The sequence below is a fragment of the Scyliorhinus canicula genome, chromosome 4, assembly GCF_902713615.1.
Source record: "Scyliorhinus canicula chromosome 4, sScyCan1.1, whole genome shotgun sequence".
Taxonomy (NCBI): Eukaryota; Metazoa; Chordata; class Chondrichthyes; order Carcharhiniformes; family Scyliorhinidae; genus Scyliorhinus; species Scyliorhinus canicula.
In genome coordinates, this window is record NC_052149.1 from 45,125,412 (window position 1) to 45,143,787 (window position 18,376).

The 18,376-nt window shown below is 47.4% G+C and overlaps 1 protein-coding gene across 5 annotated transcripts in view; it reads left to right on the forward strand.

Annotated features, from left to right (window-relative positions):
• Nucleotides 1-18,376, forward strand: part of mutyh (mutY DNA glycosylase) — a 44,720-nt gene that overhangs the window by 1,067 nt on the left and 25,277 nt on the right. For 4 of the 5 annotated variants that reach the window (XR_005460314.1, XR_005460313.1, XM_038794159.1 and 1 more), the window contains exons 2-9: nucleotides 764-888; nucleotides 4,964-5,109; nucleotides 5,198-5,237; nucleotides 7,517-7,590; nucleotides 7,688-7,729; nucleotides 9,343-9,414; nucleotides 10,547-10,660; nucleotides 12,872-12,969. Coding sequence is in view for 3 of the 5 variants with exons in the window: in XM_038794159.1 (XP_038650087.1) it covers nucleotides 777-888; nucleotides 4,964-5,109; nucleotides 5,198-5,237; nucleotides 7,517-7,590; nucleotides 7,688-7,729; nucleotides 9,343-9,414; nucleotides 10,547-10,660; nucleotides 12,872-12,969 (698 nt within the window). In the remaining 2 variants the exon portion in view is untranslated. The remainder of the gene's footprint in view (nucleotides 1-763; nucleotides 889-4,963; nucleotides 5,110-5,197; nucleotides 5,238-7,516; nucleotides 7,591-7,687; nucleotides 7,730-9,342; nucleotides 9,415-10,546; nucleotides 10,661-12,871; nucleotides 12,970-18,376) is intronic. The other variant, XM_038794160.1, reaches the window with a different exon arrangement.

Consider the following 18,376-nt stretch of genomic DNA (forward strand, 5'->3'; position numbering starts at 1 on the left):
CAGCTATCTCCTGCCCTGTGGCATATAATTCTATGCTGCACAAACCTGTGTGAAGACATTTCTGTTAACCCCTTTTCTCACCAGTTAAATATGCTGCAGTGCATAAGTGTATGTTTGGAACTTTGTAATTTCATGTTCAATTATCCTTTGATTGGACCAGCTTTGACATGCATAGGTTATTGGTTGAATCCATGAAATGCATCTCTGCAAATATCCAATCTGGAATTAGCAGTTCTTCACTTCTGTCATAACCTAAAGGATACAGCGAGGCCTGGAATAGAGTGTATGTGGAGAGGATGTTTCCCCTTGTAGGAAAACCTAGGACCAGAGGACACTATCTCAGACTAAAGGGACGATCCTTTAAAACAGAAATGAGGAGGAATTTTTTCAGCCAGAGGGTGGTGAATCTGTGGAACTCTTTGCCGCAGAAGGTTGTGGAGGCCAAATCACTGAGTGTCTTTAAGACAGAGATAGATAGGTTCTTGATTAATAAGGAGGTCAGGGGTTATGGGGAGAAGGCAGGAGAATGGGGATGAGAAAAATATCAGCCATGATTGAATGGCGGAGCAGACTCGATGGGCCGAGTGGCCTAATTGTGCTCCTTATTTAATTATGTTATTATGCTTATTTAATTGGTCTTATGGTCAGAATAATGTTCATTTTAGAAGAGCAAGGCAAATTGTATCCCAATATTTACTTTTGAGTTGTCAGCTTTCTTCCTCATTGAACGTGATTAAAAAATTTTGAACATGTTTTCCCCCAGAGAATATGCTGGAATGAGCAAATTGAGAACCGCAGTGATGGTTAGAAAAACATCATTAAAAAGAAAACAAAATGTGGAACATTCTCCGCAAAGGAAGAGATTATGTCAGGAACGGATAAAAGAAGGTATGTAGTGTTGCTCGTTTTACTGGAGTGTATTAACACGCCTCCGTTTAAAGGCCGTGTGCTTAACACTGCTATGGCTCTGTGTATGTAATTATGCTCAGGAGTCGCCAGGTGCCGTATTTAGACACCTCAAAAGTATATCAAGGTCAGGTTCAAAGTAATAAATCTGCACCGATTAGTAAGTCCAAACGATTGATATTTATTATGACAAATAATAAATACACATGCATACGCTAAAGAGACTAACTTACTTCTAATACTAAACAACTAAAATACTTATCTGGACAGGAACAGGCAAGGTCAGGGAGCAAGGCCTTCGTCCCGTTCTTGGTCTGCAACTCTCAGGTACTTAAAGTTGTCAGGATTTAGCAAGGTCTGGATCACGTAGCGATCGTTGTATTGGCACTTGCAGTTCGATGGCTGATGCTCAACGGCCGGTGCTGAAACTGGAGTCAGGATGCGATGTAACAAGTCTGGGCCGGAGTCTGGAAGCAACAGACCGAACCATGTGCGGGGTCTATTCTTATAGTCCCTAGAAGTCCGTGCCCCTTCGGGGCGGGCCTTTTACCTGCCATGTATCGATTGGGCCTTTCCCAATCGATATCTTCCAAACCCCCCAATCTGAGTGTCGTTTCTCGATGGGTGGGCTGTCCCTATGGTTCTTTGCGTTGGATACAGTGGTGCCGTTCTGTCTGGGCGTCTACTCAAAAGTATCCATTCATACTTAAATGTTTCTATTGTGTGGGGTCTGGATCTGGATCACCTCATTACTATGTAGATCTTGTTGCCATTTACACCTTTGGCTGAGACTCTGCACCTGGCCACAAACTGGTTTCTGTACGTGCAGAATGCTAATTAATCTTCTGCAAACTGCTTGTCCTTGCTAAGACTGTTTTTCCCTGCAGCCTTAGCAGTTCTCCATTTTGTAGCCCAGTGTCCATCTTAGGTGGCTACAGTAGTGAAGTTCCAAATTGTTGATAACACTTTCAGTTATTTTCCTCCCCCCAATCTTCATTTTACAGATTCTAGTCGTACTAGTTTTTGTGGTTTTCTGAAATTGGTGTGCTTTCTTATTTTGCGTGAGAGCTCTTTTTGTTGTTTCCTTTTGTGTTCACAAAAGTGATGGATTTAGTGCACTCAATATCTTTCTTGTGCAATTTCAGGTCAGGTATAATGTCGGGAAAGAGCACCATTAGGCTACCCGAAGACATTTCCATTTCTTACCCTAGTCATTTTATTGGGTTCTGAAGGATGTTGCTAATTTTGTGACAGTCGCTGGCCAGTTTTGTGATGTGGATTCCACTCACTGGGATCTCTGTTATTGCCCATGATCATTTCATGTAATACATCCAGCCAACTACACTTCACCTGACTAGTTTCCGAGCCTGATTGGGGAGAGCCACCACTGTGCTCTCCCATGCCGCTTTCCAGAAATGTACAGATTTGTGTTCGCTTTTAGCATTATAAAGTTTCTATGTGCATTAAAAACTGTCTCAAAATGCTGGCCTGGGAGCAGTAAGGTGCCTGGTTTTGTTTATGCCCTGTGCCAGATGTTTCCAGTTGTGGAATATCTTTGCATTTTAGACTGAGGGATGGACGAATTGGGATTGTGCCAGAGGAGGCAATGTCAGGATCAGCAGAACAAGATGTTTCCAGCTGTGGGATATATTTGCATTTTAGATTGAGGGATGGACAAATTGCGATTGTGCCAGAGGAGGCAGGGTCAGCAGAACAAGAACGGGGCAGACTGTTTGGTGGCATTTAAAATTGGAGGGTGGTAGAATGTAGGAGATGGTTGTTCTACCAGATGTGAAAGGGGTCGAGAAGGAGGGTGTTACACCTATAAGGAAACAAGGCTGCGGTATGAGACTATTTTAAAAATAAATTTAGAAAATCAGCATGCACACCGCAAGGCTCAAGGATGTCAGTGGGTGAGTATTGCTTGTGTTGCTCTGTTTACTTGCTCTAAATATGGCGGTTAATAAGGTCGCCTTTCTTAATCCTAATTATGAATATACTTTCAGAGTCGCCAGGTATCTCTCTCTACCGCCACATCATCAATCAAGTACTCTACCGAATACCGATCAAAGAGCCAATTGTAGCCACCTGGGTTGGCCACTTCCTCACACAAAATGGAAGAACGCAAAGATTGCAGGGTAAAATGGACATTGGCAAAGAAACCAGCAGTCTGCAGAATCCCCTGTATTCTAGCTGCCACAGAAACCCGTCAGAATTGTAACTAACAGGCTGCGCATATTAATGAAGCGATTTACGGTGATTCCCAGGCACAATGGACACAACAGTTAAACATTCTATGGAAGGCCAGACATTCCGGCGCCAGTAGAGTCTAAGACAAAGGACACCAATAAGGTGTAAGGAACCGCCCGGTGATCGAGGAACGGCCCTGTTATTGGGGAAATTCAAATCAATCGATTGGGAAGAGACCCAATCGATTGCAGGTTTATAGATGGTCCGCCCTGAAGGATGCGAAGCCCCTGGGACCTATAAAAGTCAGGTCCCAGGACTGATTCGCTCTCCTGACCAGCTCCTCTTAGCCGGCCCTCCCAGCAGAACATCTTAGCAGCTCTCGAAGAACCTTGAGAAGGAGAGGCCTGGTCAGCAGCCGCCATCAAGTAAGTGTCATACAACGCACGCTACGAGAGTAGACACTCCTGACCCCTTTAGTCCACACCGACTGGAAGCCTGCGGATCCAAGACAAAGCAAGAGGCCATTGTTCCCTGATCCGGCAGTTCCCTTATTCCAGATAAGTATTGGCCTGTTAGTGGTAGGATTAGCCTAGTCTTGTAGTTTTATATGCATAAGTAGTAGATAACTATTATAATAAACATGTCTTGTTTGAACTTACTAACTGGTGTATCGAGTTATTGGTCTGAACTTCAACTTGAAACTTGTGGCGGTATCTTAACGATACCTAGCGACTCTAGAGCTAAGGAATAAAACGGAGCCAAATTGAGTGTAAAGCACACTCACCCAGAACGACCAACACAATACACCAGTTAGTTCAAAGTCAATACTACTTTATTTACACACAGTATTATCTACTCATGCACGATAACACTACAGGCTAAACTATATCTATCACTAACACCTACACTTAACTTCGAGTGCCCACTTAGGTCAGAGGAACAGTGGCCGTTGTTCGGATCTGAGGCTGTTGGGTTCGAAGAGGTAACAGGAGTACAGCTAAGGTTGTCCGTCTGGAAGCGAGCATTGACCTTGAACTTACTTGCTTCTGGTGTTGCTGGTGGAAGGGTCTCTCCACTTGAGAGCCGAATCCAAGAGGCTGAACCTTTGGCGGGGGTTCCTTCTTATACTTGGAGGGGCTTCGCATGCTTTTAGGCTGGACTTAAACTTGGTCCTAATTAATTGGGCCGCTTCTTGATCACTGCCATCGATCTAAGCCAATAAAGGGGCGGGTGTACTGATGGCTGGGCGTGTCCTAAGTGGCAGTTGGCCTTGCTTTGTTTGTGTCTTCTGGTTGGGTAGTGGCGCCGGACTGTCTGGAACAGTATCGGCTACCTGAGCATTCATTCTTTGTTTCCCGGAGATGGGCCATCAATATGTAAATCGACCCAGAGTTTCGATTCAGTCTACAGTCTGCCTTCCAAATATACATTCAGGCTCTGTGCCTGCTTGTTGCTTAGTATTGTCCATTTTTCCCTATAGGCTCTGCGAGTGTCCATTTTATATATGGAAAGTGGCCATCCCAGATGGCTACACTTGTCAATCAGATATTTCTAGTCTATAACTGACATGAAAATTAATAGCTAGTTAGAGGAATAAAAATCTTAGCCTTCTTCGCAAACTAATTAAGTTTTGTTTGTGAATCCTTTTATTTTGGTTTAAAACTTAATATGTATTTTGCCCTAGGGAGAAAGCAGCACTCATTACGTTTAATTGAAATTACGACCTGTCTCACTATGTTTGGCCATGTTTCTCACTCCGAATGTCCCCTGACATTGGAAATGTGTTTACCTTCAATTCAATGTGGCCTGCCGTTCTCTGTATATCTATAATAATTGCACATTGTTCTGGTTTTTGTTGCCTTTACAGAGTCATCAAGGATTGTAAATGTCACGGAAATCGACTGTCACTCCTTTAAGGATCTAACTGAAATCTGTTCCATTAGGGCACGTCTTCTCTCCTGGTATGATAAAAACAAACGGGAGTTACCCTGGAGGAGAATGGTACGATCTGAGGTTATTGAAATTCCCTCCTCTTATATTACTCGAATTCTCCTGTTGGTTTGGAGTGTTTTATTTAATTAATGCAACATTTCTTTTCCAGGCTGTGGCAGAGTCTGATTTGAACAAAAGAAGTTATGCAGGTATTGTGAACTCTATATCTGTTATTATTTTCTACTTTCATTCTTGTGTTTCCCTTTCCTGACCAAGAAGCAGGATGGTAAATTGTTTCAGGGTTTCTGTTTCTGTTTCAGAAACAATGTTTCTATTGTTAGAGTCTTTCCTTTTCATTTCGATTTCTTCCAGTTTCTTTTTTATTATTTTTGACTCCCAGTTGGAATGCACCTTTGAATAGTGGACTGAGGCAGTTTGCTAGTCAGAACAGTGTGTTCCAGGAGTAGTTTATTTTTTGGAGTAGAGAATACAGACCCTCGGGTGACTCTTAAGAACAAACATAGCTTTGGCAGCACGGCGTTGGCGCAGTGGGTTAGCCCTGATGCCTCACGGCACCGAGGTCGCAGGTTCGATCCCGGTTCTGGGTCACTGTCCGTGTGGAGTTTGCACATTCTCCCCGTGTTTGCGTGGGCTTCGCTCCCACAGTCCAAAGATGTGCAGGGTAGGTGGATTGGTCCTTAATTGGAAAAAATGAATTCGGTACTCTAAATTAAAAAAAAAAAAAGAACAAGCTTTGGAGGAAGTCGGTTTGATTTGGCTGGCTAACAATCTGTGGGTTGGCCAGGGACTGTTCTAACTGACAACAGTCAGTGATTGGTTTCTGTGGGATTCTTCTGAGACAGCTGGCTAGAAGTGATTAGACCTTGAACGAAGAAGGAACACTGTCTGTCTGTCTCTCTCTGTCTGTCTAAAAGCAAATTACTGTGGATGCTGGAATCTGAAACCAAAGAGAAAATGCTGTAAAATATCAGCACGTCTGGCAGCATCTGTAGGGAGAGAAAAGAGCCAACGTTTTGAGTCCAAGTGACCCTTTGTCAAATACTCTGTCTGTCTCTCTCTCTCTCTCTCTTTCTCTGTCTGTCCCTCTCTCTCTGTCTGTCTGTCTGTATCTCCTGAAGTAATCTCAAAGCAGTGAGTGCTTGACACATCTTTATTATATAGTTGAAATGATCTGGAATCTACAAACAAAGCAGATAGCCTTGTCAGAGAAAACCTTCTCGAGCTTGGAAGGATGAAGCATTGAAATAAAAACTTGAACGCCTGAAAGACCTTAACTGAAAATGTGTGTGTGTGTACATTTTTGTCAGTTTAATTATATTACTGTGAAATAACAAGGTTATTTGTGTGTTAAATTTATCAACCGGGTGACTGCAGTTTATTGGGCTCAGCTAAGGTCCTTGGGTATTTTGAAATAACACTTAATTTCATTTGTGTTGCAACTCTGGGTCAAGTGGGATTGGAATTGACCGTTCCCTAGCCCACGGGGTTGTGACACTGTTTAACAGGATCAAGAGAGTATATGGGTTTACTCTTCTTTGTTGCAGGACTTGCCACTTGCTCACTCCTCCCCCCACAACCCAGTGGCCAGCTTTGATCAAATTATCGTAATGAAGACAATTTCCAATTCCCATAATGACAATTCAATGTAGCTGTTTATGTTATCAGTGAATGCATGTTTTAGCTCCCCTCATTGCTGTCTTTACAATGCCATGCTCTGTCCTTTGCCTGGGAAAGTGTGAGAGGCTGTTTTCCTGGCCATTGTATTTAATGATCGCCTGCCAGGAGATGCACTTTGTGATCCTTCCTTCACTATAAATACTAACATTTAATCATTAAGTTTAAAAAAATATATATTTCAAATCTAATTCTGGGATAGTTTAGCATGGCCAATCCACCTAGCCTGCACATCTTTGGGTTGTGGAGACGGGACCCACGCTGACACTGGAAGAATGAGCAAACTCCACACGGAAAGTGACCGGGATCGAACCTGGGTCCTTGGCAGCAGTGCTAACCACTGTGCCACCGTACCAACCTTTTAAGAATTAAGTTGTTCTGAATGTCCTCCCTGTCACTGGTCTTGCTCATTTTACCCTTTCACAGCACATGCGGCAAGGCACTGCCAATGTTATTCTTGCGGATGGAAAGTGTGTGAGAGCTGCATAATTATTGATTTCCTCCGCGTTTCTTCTCTCTCTGTTAGAAAGTAGCTGGCTTCCTGGCAGCCCTACTCCCAATAGCACTCCTGAGATCATTAGTGCTGCTGGGGTTTATCTCCCCTCCTCTCTGCATCTGTTGTAGGCTAATGAATTGATTAATTTGTCAACAAGTCCATTGTCGTTCTACCATGCAACTACCAGGATGATAAAGGCAAAGTCGATGGTCATGGCCTTTTGCCTAGCAATTGCGATGTTCCTCAATGTCTTATGTAAATGTTCTGATATTTTGAAATCCTTATCTTCCCTCACAGTTTGGGTGTCTGAGATCATGCTGCAACAAACACAGGTTGCCACTGTGATTAGCTACTACAACAAATGGATTCAGGTAAAAATAAAATTCTGATTGTCCTCCTTCTGAGAGTAAGTTTTGGTTGAGCAGGAAGTACAAAGTTTTAATATCCTGTTACTGCTTTCACTTTCAGAGATGGCCAACCTTGCAGGATCTCGCTAAAGCCACCCTTGAGGTAAAAGGTGCTTTGGTTTAAAAAACATTTCCAAGAACAAATGAAATTAATTGATGTTTCCAAAGGTGACTTAGATTCTGTATTAATGTTGCAGAGATTATATTCTCAGAGTAAAGATAGGCTTGAGCACTTTTACAGCACTTTATTGTGTCTAACTGAAAGGCTTCACACACTGAATTTGGCAACACTAGTTTGTAAGTTCTCTGATTACGTTCTCCGTAGAATAGCCAGCATCACGGGTATGGTATTGTTTCCTATAACATTAGATCTTGCATGTAAAGTAATTTAGGATTGCGTATCCAAGCTGAAAGATGGATCCATTTGTCGTCTAGATTCAGGCAGAGAACTTCTCCAATGTGTCCATGCCACTTTAGAAAACAATTAATATCTGTCACTTCAAACGCTGTTGAGCAGACTTTGAGCATAAAGCAAATATACTCACTGATAGTCATTCACTGAAGCAAACCATGACAGTGAATAGTTGAAGTCAGTCCAAACAAGCTTTAAACCAGTTAATGAAAGGGTTAAACATATCCAGTTGAGTGGTTTTGATTTGTTTCTTAGCAGATGTTTCTTACACGTCAGAATGTTAACTGGCATATCAAAAATGTTACACTCTTGTACCTATAAATCCCTTGAAATAGTCCTGTGAGAAGTTTGTTTGCAAGATTTCTGTACCTTGAATGATGAGGTTCTTAATATACACGAATATGCCAGCGGTCACCTATAGCGGCTGATTTGATGAGATTATATTGCAATGAAGCAAGCTAGCTATTTCTAGCACTTGAGTGTGCATGGTAACTGTTTATCAACAGATGTGTTCATCTGGATAAACAGCTGTACTAACTTGAATAGAAGGCGCTCTCCCAGTATGTAGTTGCAGAAACCATTTTAAGTGTAGGTCTTGATCCATTTTTACACGAAGTACAATACAAACAGAGAAAACCTCTTTTTAAAAAAAAGAATTGTCTTTATCTGCAACGCTAAGCAGATGGCATTGGATTGGCCACCCATATGTACAGCACCTAGTATTTAATTCCATTAACTAATTCCATTATCGGGTGCTCCGTATAACAGATATCTGGGGCAAAATTCTCCGACCCCCCGCAGCTGACGCACCGGCGCATGTGCGAACCGGCGAAGGCCTTTCGGCCAGCCCTGGCGCCGGGCGTCAAAGGCCGTTGTTGCCAGTTTTGGCAACAGTCGGCGTGGTGCCAACCGCTCCGGCGCGGGCCTAGCTCCTCAATGCGAGGGCTTCTCCACACCTTTGGGGGGGGGGGGGGCCGACGCTGGAGTGGTTGGCGCCACTCCGCTACGCCGGGACCCCCCTGCCCTGCCTAGTAGGGGAGAATCCCGCTCCTGATGTAAAACTGTCCACTTTGCATCACCGCTTGAGATAAATTCAGACCAGAGTCTTTTACGAAATGATGAAACATGACTAATCTCTGAATTGTCACTCATTTCGATAGAGAAAAATGTTAATCTCGGGTTAATTCAATAATGGAGTCCTGCAGGCATCATCACTAAAATTTCAAGTCATTCTTTTGATATTTTAACTCTGGTATTTTCATGGTGCAATGTAATAGATTGTCTCTTTAATGCCATTCCTGCAGGAAGTTAATGAAATGTGGTCAGGACTTGGATATTATTCCAGAGGAAGAAGATTGCATGAAGGAGCCCAAAAGGTATCAGACGCAACCTTGCATAAGTGCTACAGTCGATATCCCTATCCTCAGCACATTTATATTAGAAGAATATGTCAGCAATTGGTAGGAGAGGAATTTACAAATATGAGATATGAGCACCGGCATTATGGTAAGTGCAGCAGATTTTGGCTGCTGCTATGTCACAATGTTAGGAGTCCAGATTACACACCCCATTCTCTGTGTAACTGAGTTCTTAATCACAGTCATGCTGCCGTGAAAGCGATGCTTAGAGGCCAGGTATGTCCTCGCAAGAAGATGGGGAAGAATCATAAAGTTGTTCTGGCCTATTCTGTGTTGTTTCGAGACCAGATTCCGAGCAGTGTTGGAGGAGACGTCTGAATGACACCTGTCCCTTTGAACCAGGAGTGACATCTACTGCTTAGACATGCTAGAAAGAGGAAAAAACATGATGGGCGGTATTCTCCGCTCCCGGGACTAAGTGCCCGTGCCATCGTGAACGCAGTCACGTTTCACGACGGCACGAACAGGTCCCGGGCACGACCTATTCTGGACCCCACGGGGGCTAGCCCGGCGCTGGAGCGGTTCATGCCAAATGGGCGCGATGCCAAATGGGCGCCGCGCCAACCCGCACATGTGCAGTTGGGCCGCGCCATCCTGCGCATGTGCGGGGAACTTCTTACGCGCGCCGGCCCCTCACCAGCATGGCGCCGGTGTTCTGCGGCCGGCGGCGTAAGTAGGTAGGCCCTTGGGGGGGGGGGGGGGGGGGGGGGGAAAGAGGCTGGCCCGTCGATTGGTGGGTCCCGATCGCGGGCCAGACCCCATCGGAGGCCCCACCCACCAGCGTTCCCGCACTGTTCCTTTCGCCAGCGACCGGAGTGGATGGCGCCGGCGGGAACCTGTTGTGTCGGAGCGGCCACTCAGCCCATCCGGGCCGGAGAATCGCCGCTTGCCATTTGCGGCGATTCTCCAAGCGGCCCTGCGCGATCCGCGCGGTCCTGGTTTCAGGGGGGTGGGAGAATCGTGTGTGGGTGTTGGGGTGGCATGGCACGAGTCACGCAGCGCCCCGCCGATTCTCCCACCCGGCGTGGTGGGGGGGAAGAATACCGCCCGATACAGTTATGCAATCTTTACCTGTTTGTCTCTTATATAGGTTTTAGCAGAATTCAACGGTGAGATGCCAAAGAGTGCAGAGGAGCTACAAAAGCTACTGCCGGGGGTTGGGAGATACACAGCTTCTGCAATTGCCTCAATCAGTTTTGGACAGGTGAGGAAGCAGCATATCAAGGCTCTTCTATCCAAGTGCACAGCTAATTTCCCAGATTTGTTATCAAGTCTATTCCATAAGACTCCAGTATATCCGTATTGGTAAGCCCCCTTATTCATTGGGAAGCTAGAATATATAGTGAAAACTCTGCTCACTTGGTACAGTAGGATTTGTCATATTTCACTAATTTGAGGACTCTAGCTTGGAGAAAGACTTTACTGTCAAGTACTCATCAGAACAATCCAATTCTGTTTTTTCAAATGCACTGTAAGGTTGTATTAATTCTTAAGTCCAGGATGATTCTAAATATAGAGCTAGCCAATCTTAGTTATTCACCCTTGGACTCAAAATAAAGCTTGACTATGGAATTGTATTCAAGCAAGGGAGGTGGGGGGAGGAGGAATGAAAAGAGAAATGAGTAATTTTTTGACATCGCAAAACCGAATGATGTATTCTTTTTTTAAAAAATGTTTTTTATTGAGTTTTCATATTTTATATCCAACAAATTACAAATTATTAGAAAAAAAACCAAAAAAACACGCAAAAATTAACATGTATATTTACAGGTAAGCATCTTCATAATAACAACTGTGGCCGCCCCCTTTAGCCGGCATACATATTTTACATTCCCCAATATGGCCGAGGCACATGTTTATAGGCATTTATTTACAGTTTGGTTTTGGGCCTTAGCTAGCCATCAAACCCCCATTACGAACCCGTAGCAAGGGTGTCCACTCTCCTCCCCAGGAATAGATCTGGCTGGTCTGAAACCCCGAAGATCACCACTATCGGGCATGGCTCCACCCTCACCCCCACCACTTTGGACATAGCCTCGAAGAAGGCTGTCCAGTACTCCACAAGTCTGGGGCAAGACCAGAACATGTGGGTGTGGTTGGCTGGGCCTCTTTGGCCTGTTCACATCTGTCCTCCACCTCCGGGAAGAACCTACTCGTACGGTTTCTTGTTAAGTGGGCTCTATGTACCACTTTTAGTTGCGTCAGGCTGAGCCTTGTGCACGTGGAGGTGGAGTTGACCCTATGCAGTGCTTCGCTCCAGAATCCCCACCCTATCTCAATCCCCAAGTCGTCCTCCCATTTCATTTTTGTTGCGTCCAGTACGGTGTCGTCCCTTTCTACCAGTCGGTCATACATGTCGCTACAGTTCCCTTTCTCTAAGATACTTGCGTCCAGCAGGTCCTCCAGTAGTGTCTGTCGTGGCGGTTGTGGGTACGTCCTTGTCTCCTTTCGTAGGAAGTTTTTGAGCTGCAGGTACCGTAGCTCGTTCCCCCCGGCTAGCCGAAATTTCTCTGTCAGTTCGTCCAGTGTTGCGATCCTGTCGTCCGTGTATAGGTCCCTGACTGTCAGTGTCCCCCGGTCCTACCTCCACCTTTTGAAGGTGGCGTCAGTCAGTGCTGGTGTGAACCTATGGTTGTTGCAGATGGGAGCCTTGTCCGACATTTTGGTCAGGCCAAATTGTTGCCGCAGTTGGTTCCAGGATTGGAGGGTGGCTGTCACCACTGGGCTGCTGGAGTGTTTTTTGGGTGGGGATGGGAGTGCTGCCGTGGCGAGGGCCCGGAGAGAGGTCCCCATGCAGGAGGCCGAATGATGTATTCTTGTCGTACTTCAAGAAAGAAAGACTTGTGCTTAACTAGTGCCTTTGAATGCTTCAGCGTATTTTGCAGCCAATTATAGTCACTGTTGTAATTTAGGAAACAAGGCAACCAATTTCCACATAGCAAGCTCCGGCTAACAGAAATGTGACAATGGTGTTGATTGAGGGATAAATGTTAGTTAGGCACTAGGAATTGATCCCCTGCTCTTTTTAATTCTGTCTGAGAACAGACGGGACCTGTGTTTGACATCTCATCAAAGGAATATTTTCTCATTTTGAAACACTTAGAATAATTGAACTTGAACTGGTAGAATCTTTGAACATGTGGTCCATGAAGCAAAAGTTTAAACACATCCTCTCACAATGACCAAGGGCACAGTAGGCACAAAGGAACCTGTGAAATATAACTGTAAGGAAAAGTAACAATTGGTTGAGAATTACATTTTGTAAAATACACCATTCACTAATGTGGCTCTAAATTGTTATGAATTATTTATTTCCTCTTAATTATTTATTCCCTCTTAATAAATCCAAAAACTCACTTTTCTGCTGGAAAAATTAGCAGTGGGAGATTTGAACTTGATTCTTTGCTTCTTGTAGGTAACTGGAGTGGTGGATGGGAATGTAGTACGGGTCTTGTGCCGTATGAGAGCGATTGGAGCGGACAGCACCAGCACAGCAGTGACGGAAGCACTTTGGTAAGATTCACTTTTCCCTTACTGATGTACTAACTAGTGGCACGTTAAGAATTCTAACAAAGTAGATGGGGGTAGGCAGGATGCAGGTTTGAGGTTACCTTCAGATCAGCTATGATCTTATTAAATTGTGGATCAGGCTTTAGGGGCTGAATGGTCTAGTCCTTCTCCTGTTCCAATGTAAGTGTCTGTTGCTTTTCTTTTCTGATTTCAATTTTTTACAATTTCCCAAATTTAGGTTTTTACCTTTGGATCTTTTCAAATCATCCTATCCTGAAATTCTGGCTTTCCTATCAAAGACCACTTTCATAGGTGAGGGTCAGTTCCCATGCCTTTGTGAACTACATAGGCCACATGAACTACATAGGGCCCGATTGAATGGTCTCAGGACGCAACAAGGCCTTAAATCTCGCGAGAGGCCTCTCGTGAGATTTGTGAGGCTTGGGACGCCTTGTGTGATCCAACAAAATTTGCAAGACGTCGTGATCTGGATCTCGCCCTCACTGGATGTGATCCAGATTTGCATGCTTAAGTGAGCAGCTAGGCCTGTGCCCGGGAGACCTCGCCATGGCACCATTTAGCACTGGTCCACACAAACATGGACCAGGCAAGGGCAGCACAGTGGCGCAGTGGGTTAGCCCTGCTGCCTCACGGCGCTGAGGTCCCAGGTTCGATCATGGCTCTGGGTCACTGTCCGTGTGGAGTTTTTTTTTTAAAAATAATTTTTATTGAAGAAATTTTTCAAAATACAAACATTTTAACCCCCCCTACATTTACATTTAAATTATAACAAAACAAAGTCAAACCCCCCTACTTAACAAAAAAAGAGAAAAGTCCCCCCCCCCGCCGGCGAACCGACAGTCAGACCAACTTATCATTTCTAGCAGCGTCCTCGGGCAGGCCTTGCCCGTGCCACCACCGCTACCGTACTTCCTTCGTCTTTGTCCACCCTCTCCCCCCCCCCCCCTCCCCCCCCCCTCCCTCCCGCCCTCCCCTCCCCTCCCGGGTTGCTGCTGTCACGACCTCAGTTTCTATCTCTGATCCAAGAGGTCTAGGAAGGGTTGCCATCGCCTGAAAAACCCCTGCACCGACCCTCTCAGGGCGAATTTGATCCTTTCCAATTGGATGAAGTTTGCCATGTCGTTTAACCAGGTGTTAACACTCGGAGGCCTTTCGTCCCTCCACTGAATCAAGATCCTCCTCCGAGCCACCAAGGACGCAAAGGCTAATATTCCAGCCTCCCTCGCCTCCTGTACCCCCGGTTCCACCCCAACCCCGAAGATCGCAAGTCCCCATCCTGGCTTGACCCTGGACCCCACCACTCTCGACACCGTCCCTGCCACCCCCTTCCAGAACTCCTCCAGTGCCGGACATGCCCAAAACATATGTGCATGATTCGCAGGGCTTCCCGAACATCTAATACACCTGTCTTCACCCCCGAAAAACCGACTCATCCTTGTCCCCGTCATGTGGGCTCTATGCAGTACCTTAAATTGAATGAGACTTAGTCTCGCACATGACGACGACGAGTTGACCCTCTCCAGGGCGTCTGCCCATGTCCCGTCCTCTATCTGTTCCCCCAGCTCTAACTCCCACTTATCTTTCAGCTCCTCTACTGGTACCTCCTCCACCTCCTGCATAATCTTATAGATGTCCGAGATCTTCCCCTCCCCGACCCAGACCCCTGATAGCACCCTATCACTCACCCCCCTGTCGGGGAGCGCGGGGAACCCCTCTACCTGTCGTCTGGCAAATGCCTTCACTTGGAGGTACCTGAACGTGTTCCCCGGGGGGAGCCCAAATTTCTCCTCCAGCTCTCCCAAGCTCGCAAACCTCCCCTCTATAAACAAGTCCCTCAGTTGTCTAATACCCGCCCTCTGCCAGCTCTGGAATCCCCCTCCTGTATTTCCCGGCGCAAATCTGTGGTTCCCTCTTAGTGGTGCCCCTATCAGACCTCCCACTTCCCCCCTGTGTCGCCTCCACTGCCCCCAGATCTTGAGGGTGGCCGCCACCACCGGGCTCGTGGTATACCTCGTGGGAGGGAGCGGCCATGGTGCCGTTACCAGTGCCCCTAAGCTTATGTTGCCGCAGGACGCCCTCTCCATGCGCTTCCAGGCTGCCCCCTCCCCTTCCATCATCCACTTTCGTACCATCGATGTATTTGCCGCCCAGTAATATCCTGAAAGGTTGGGTAACGCCAGCCCTCCACTATCCCTACTCCGCTCCAAAAAGACCCTTCTAACTCTCGGGGTGCCATGTGCCCACACATACCCCATGATACTACTCGTTACCTTCTTGAAAAAGGCCCTGGGGAGGAAGATGGGCAGACACTGGAACAAAAACAAGAACCTCGGGAGGACCGTCATTTTAACTGACTGCACCCTCCCTGCCAGCGACAGCGGCACCATGTCCCACCTCTTAAACTCCTCCTCCATCTGTTCCACCAGTCTGGAAAAGTTCAACTTGTGGAGGGTCCCCCAGTTCTTTGCCACCTGCACCCCCAAATACCTAAAACTTTTAACTGCTCTTTTGAAGGGGAGCCTCCCAATTCCCTCCCCTTGGTCTCCCGGGTGTATTACAAAGACCTCACTTTTCCCCAGATTTAATTTATACCCCAAAAAGTCCCCGAACTCCGCTAGTATCCCCATTACCTCCGGCATTCCCCCCTCCGGGTCTGCCACATACAACAACAAATCATCCGCATAGAGCGAGACCCGATGTTCCTCCCCTCCCCTTGTCAGCCCTCTCCACCCCCCTGAACCCCTCAGTGCCATCGCCAACGGCTCAATCGCTAACGCAAAGAGTAAGGGGGATAGGGGACATCCCTGCCTAGTACCTCGATGGAGCCCAAAATATTCTGACCTCCTCCCGTTTGTTACCACACTTGCCATCGGAGCTGAATAGAGCAGTTTTACCCACTTGATAAATCCCTCCCCAAACCCAAACCTTTCCAACGTCTCCCACAAGTATTCCCACTCCACCCTGTCAAATGCCTTCTCCGCGTCCAACGCTACCACTATCTCCGCCTCCCCTTCCACTGCTGGCATCATAATCACATTTAACAATCTCCGGACATTTGTGTTAAGTTGGCGTCCCTTCACGAACCCCGTCTGGTCTTCATGGACTACCCCTGGCACACAGTCCTCTATCCTGGTTGCCAGGACCTTTGCTAACAGCTTGGCGTCAACATTCAGGAGGGAGATGGGCCTGTAGGACCCGCACTGGACCGGGTCCTTGTCCCGCTTCAAAATCAAGGAGATCAGGGCCTGCGACATTGTTGGGGGCAGAACCCCCCCCTCGCGCGCCTCATTAAAGGCTCGCACCAGCACTGGACCCACCAAGTCCACAAATTTCCTGTAAAACTCCACCGGGAACCCATCCGGCCCCGGCGCCTTCCCCGCCTGCATCTGGCCTATCCCTTTAATTAGCTCCTGCAGCTCTATTGGCGCCCCCAACCCTTCTACCAGCTCCTCCTGTACCTTTGGGAACCCCATTTTGTCGAGAAAGTTCTTCATTCCCCCTCTCCTCTTCGGCGGTTCAGACCTATACAATTCCCTATAGAAGTCCCTAAAGACCCTATTCACCTCTTGCCCCTTCTGCACTACGTCCCCACCCCTCTCTCTCACTCCCCCAATCTCTCTGGCTGCATCTCGCTTACGAAGCTGGTGTGCCAGCATCCTGCTCGCCTTTTCCCCGTACTCATACGCCGCACCCTGCGCCCTTCTCCACTGCATTTCCGCCTTCCTAGTGGTCAGTAGGTCGAACCTGGCATGCAAGCTACGCCGCTCCCTCAATAGCCCCTCCTTTGGTGCCGCCGCATATTTCCTATCTACTTCTAGGAGCTCCCCACCAGCCTCTCCCTTTCCTGCCTCTCCTTCCTCTCTCTGTGTGCCCTTATGGAGATCAGCTCTCCTCTAATCACTGCTTTCAAGGCCTCCCAGACCGTCCCCACCTGCACCTCACCTGTGTCATTCGTACCCAGATAGTTCTCAATGCCCGTTCTCACCCTTCTGCACACCTCTTCGTCCGCCAACAGCCCTACATCCAGGCGCCACAACGGGCGTTGATCCCGCGCCTCCCCCATGTCCACGTCCACCCAATGTGGTGCATGGTCCGATATCGCAATGGCCGAGTACTCCGTGTCCTGCACTCTCGGTATCAGCCCCCTGTTCAATACGAAAAAATCGATCCTAGAGTACACTCTGTGGACGTGGGAGAAAAAAGAATACTCCCTCGCCCTAGGCCTACCAATCTCCATGGGTCTACCCCTCCCATCTGCTCCATGAACCCCCTTAACACCTCTGCCGCTGCCGGCCTCCTATTCGTCCTGGAACTCGATCTATCCAGCCCAGGGTCTAACACCGTATTAAAGTCCCCTCCCATGATCAGGCCCCCTGCCTCCAGTCCCGGGATGAGGCCCAGCAGGCGCCTCATAAAACCCGCGTCGTCCCAGTTCGGGGCATACACATTTACCAGTACCACATTCTCTCCCTGCAACCTACCCCTCACCATCACATACCTGCCCTCCTTGTCTGCCACCACCTCTGCCGCCACAAACGACACCCTCTTTCCCACCAAAATCGCCACCCCCCGGTTCTTGATATCCAAGCCTGAGTGGAACACCTGTCCCACCCACCCCCTTCTCAGGCGGACCTGATCTGCTACCCTCAAATGAGTCTCCTGCAGCATTGCTACATCAGCCTTCAGTCCCTTCAGGTGTGAGAAGACCCTTGATCTTTTGACCGGCCCATTCAGCCCCCTTACGTTCCACGTGATCAATCGGATCGCAGAGCGACCCGTCCCTACTCCCTGTCGATTAGCCATGTCTTGTCCCTTGCTTGCCCCGGGTCATCCCTCCTTTTCTGACCCGCTTCCCATAGCGATGGCCCCACCCCCCCCGGCTCTCCCCTTCTCGTCCCTGGTCTTTCCAGCAGCAACCCGGTGTCTCCCCCCCCCCCCCCCCCCCCCCCCCCCCCTGGCTAGGACCCCTCCTAGCCGCGATGTACCCAACATCGTACTCCCGAGAGTCAGCTGGTCTCCGCTGACCCGGCTGCTCCTGCCACATTCCGACTCCTCCCGGTTCACCCCATCTGCGCCCGTGAAAGATCCCCTTAAAACCCCAGAGAAAGACCCGCATAATCAACCCGCTCCCCCCCCGTCCCGTCTCCCCAACTTAACGATATAAATACCCAATGGCAACTAAATACATAAATACTTAACTACATACTTAAATAACAAAATAATTAACTAGCTATCAACTAACAGTGTGCCCAACCATCACCCTCCATCAAACAGTATAAATAACCGCAGATAACCATAACCCGAAAAGAAAAAAAGGAACAAAAAACCCCCCCCAAGCACCCAAAGGAAAAGGGTAAAAGGGGTAAATAACTAAGGGAAATTGGAAACG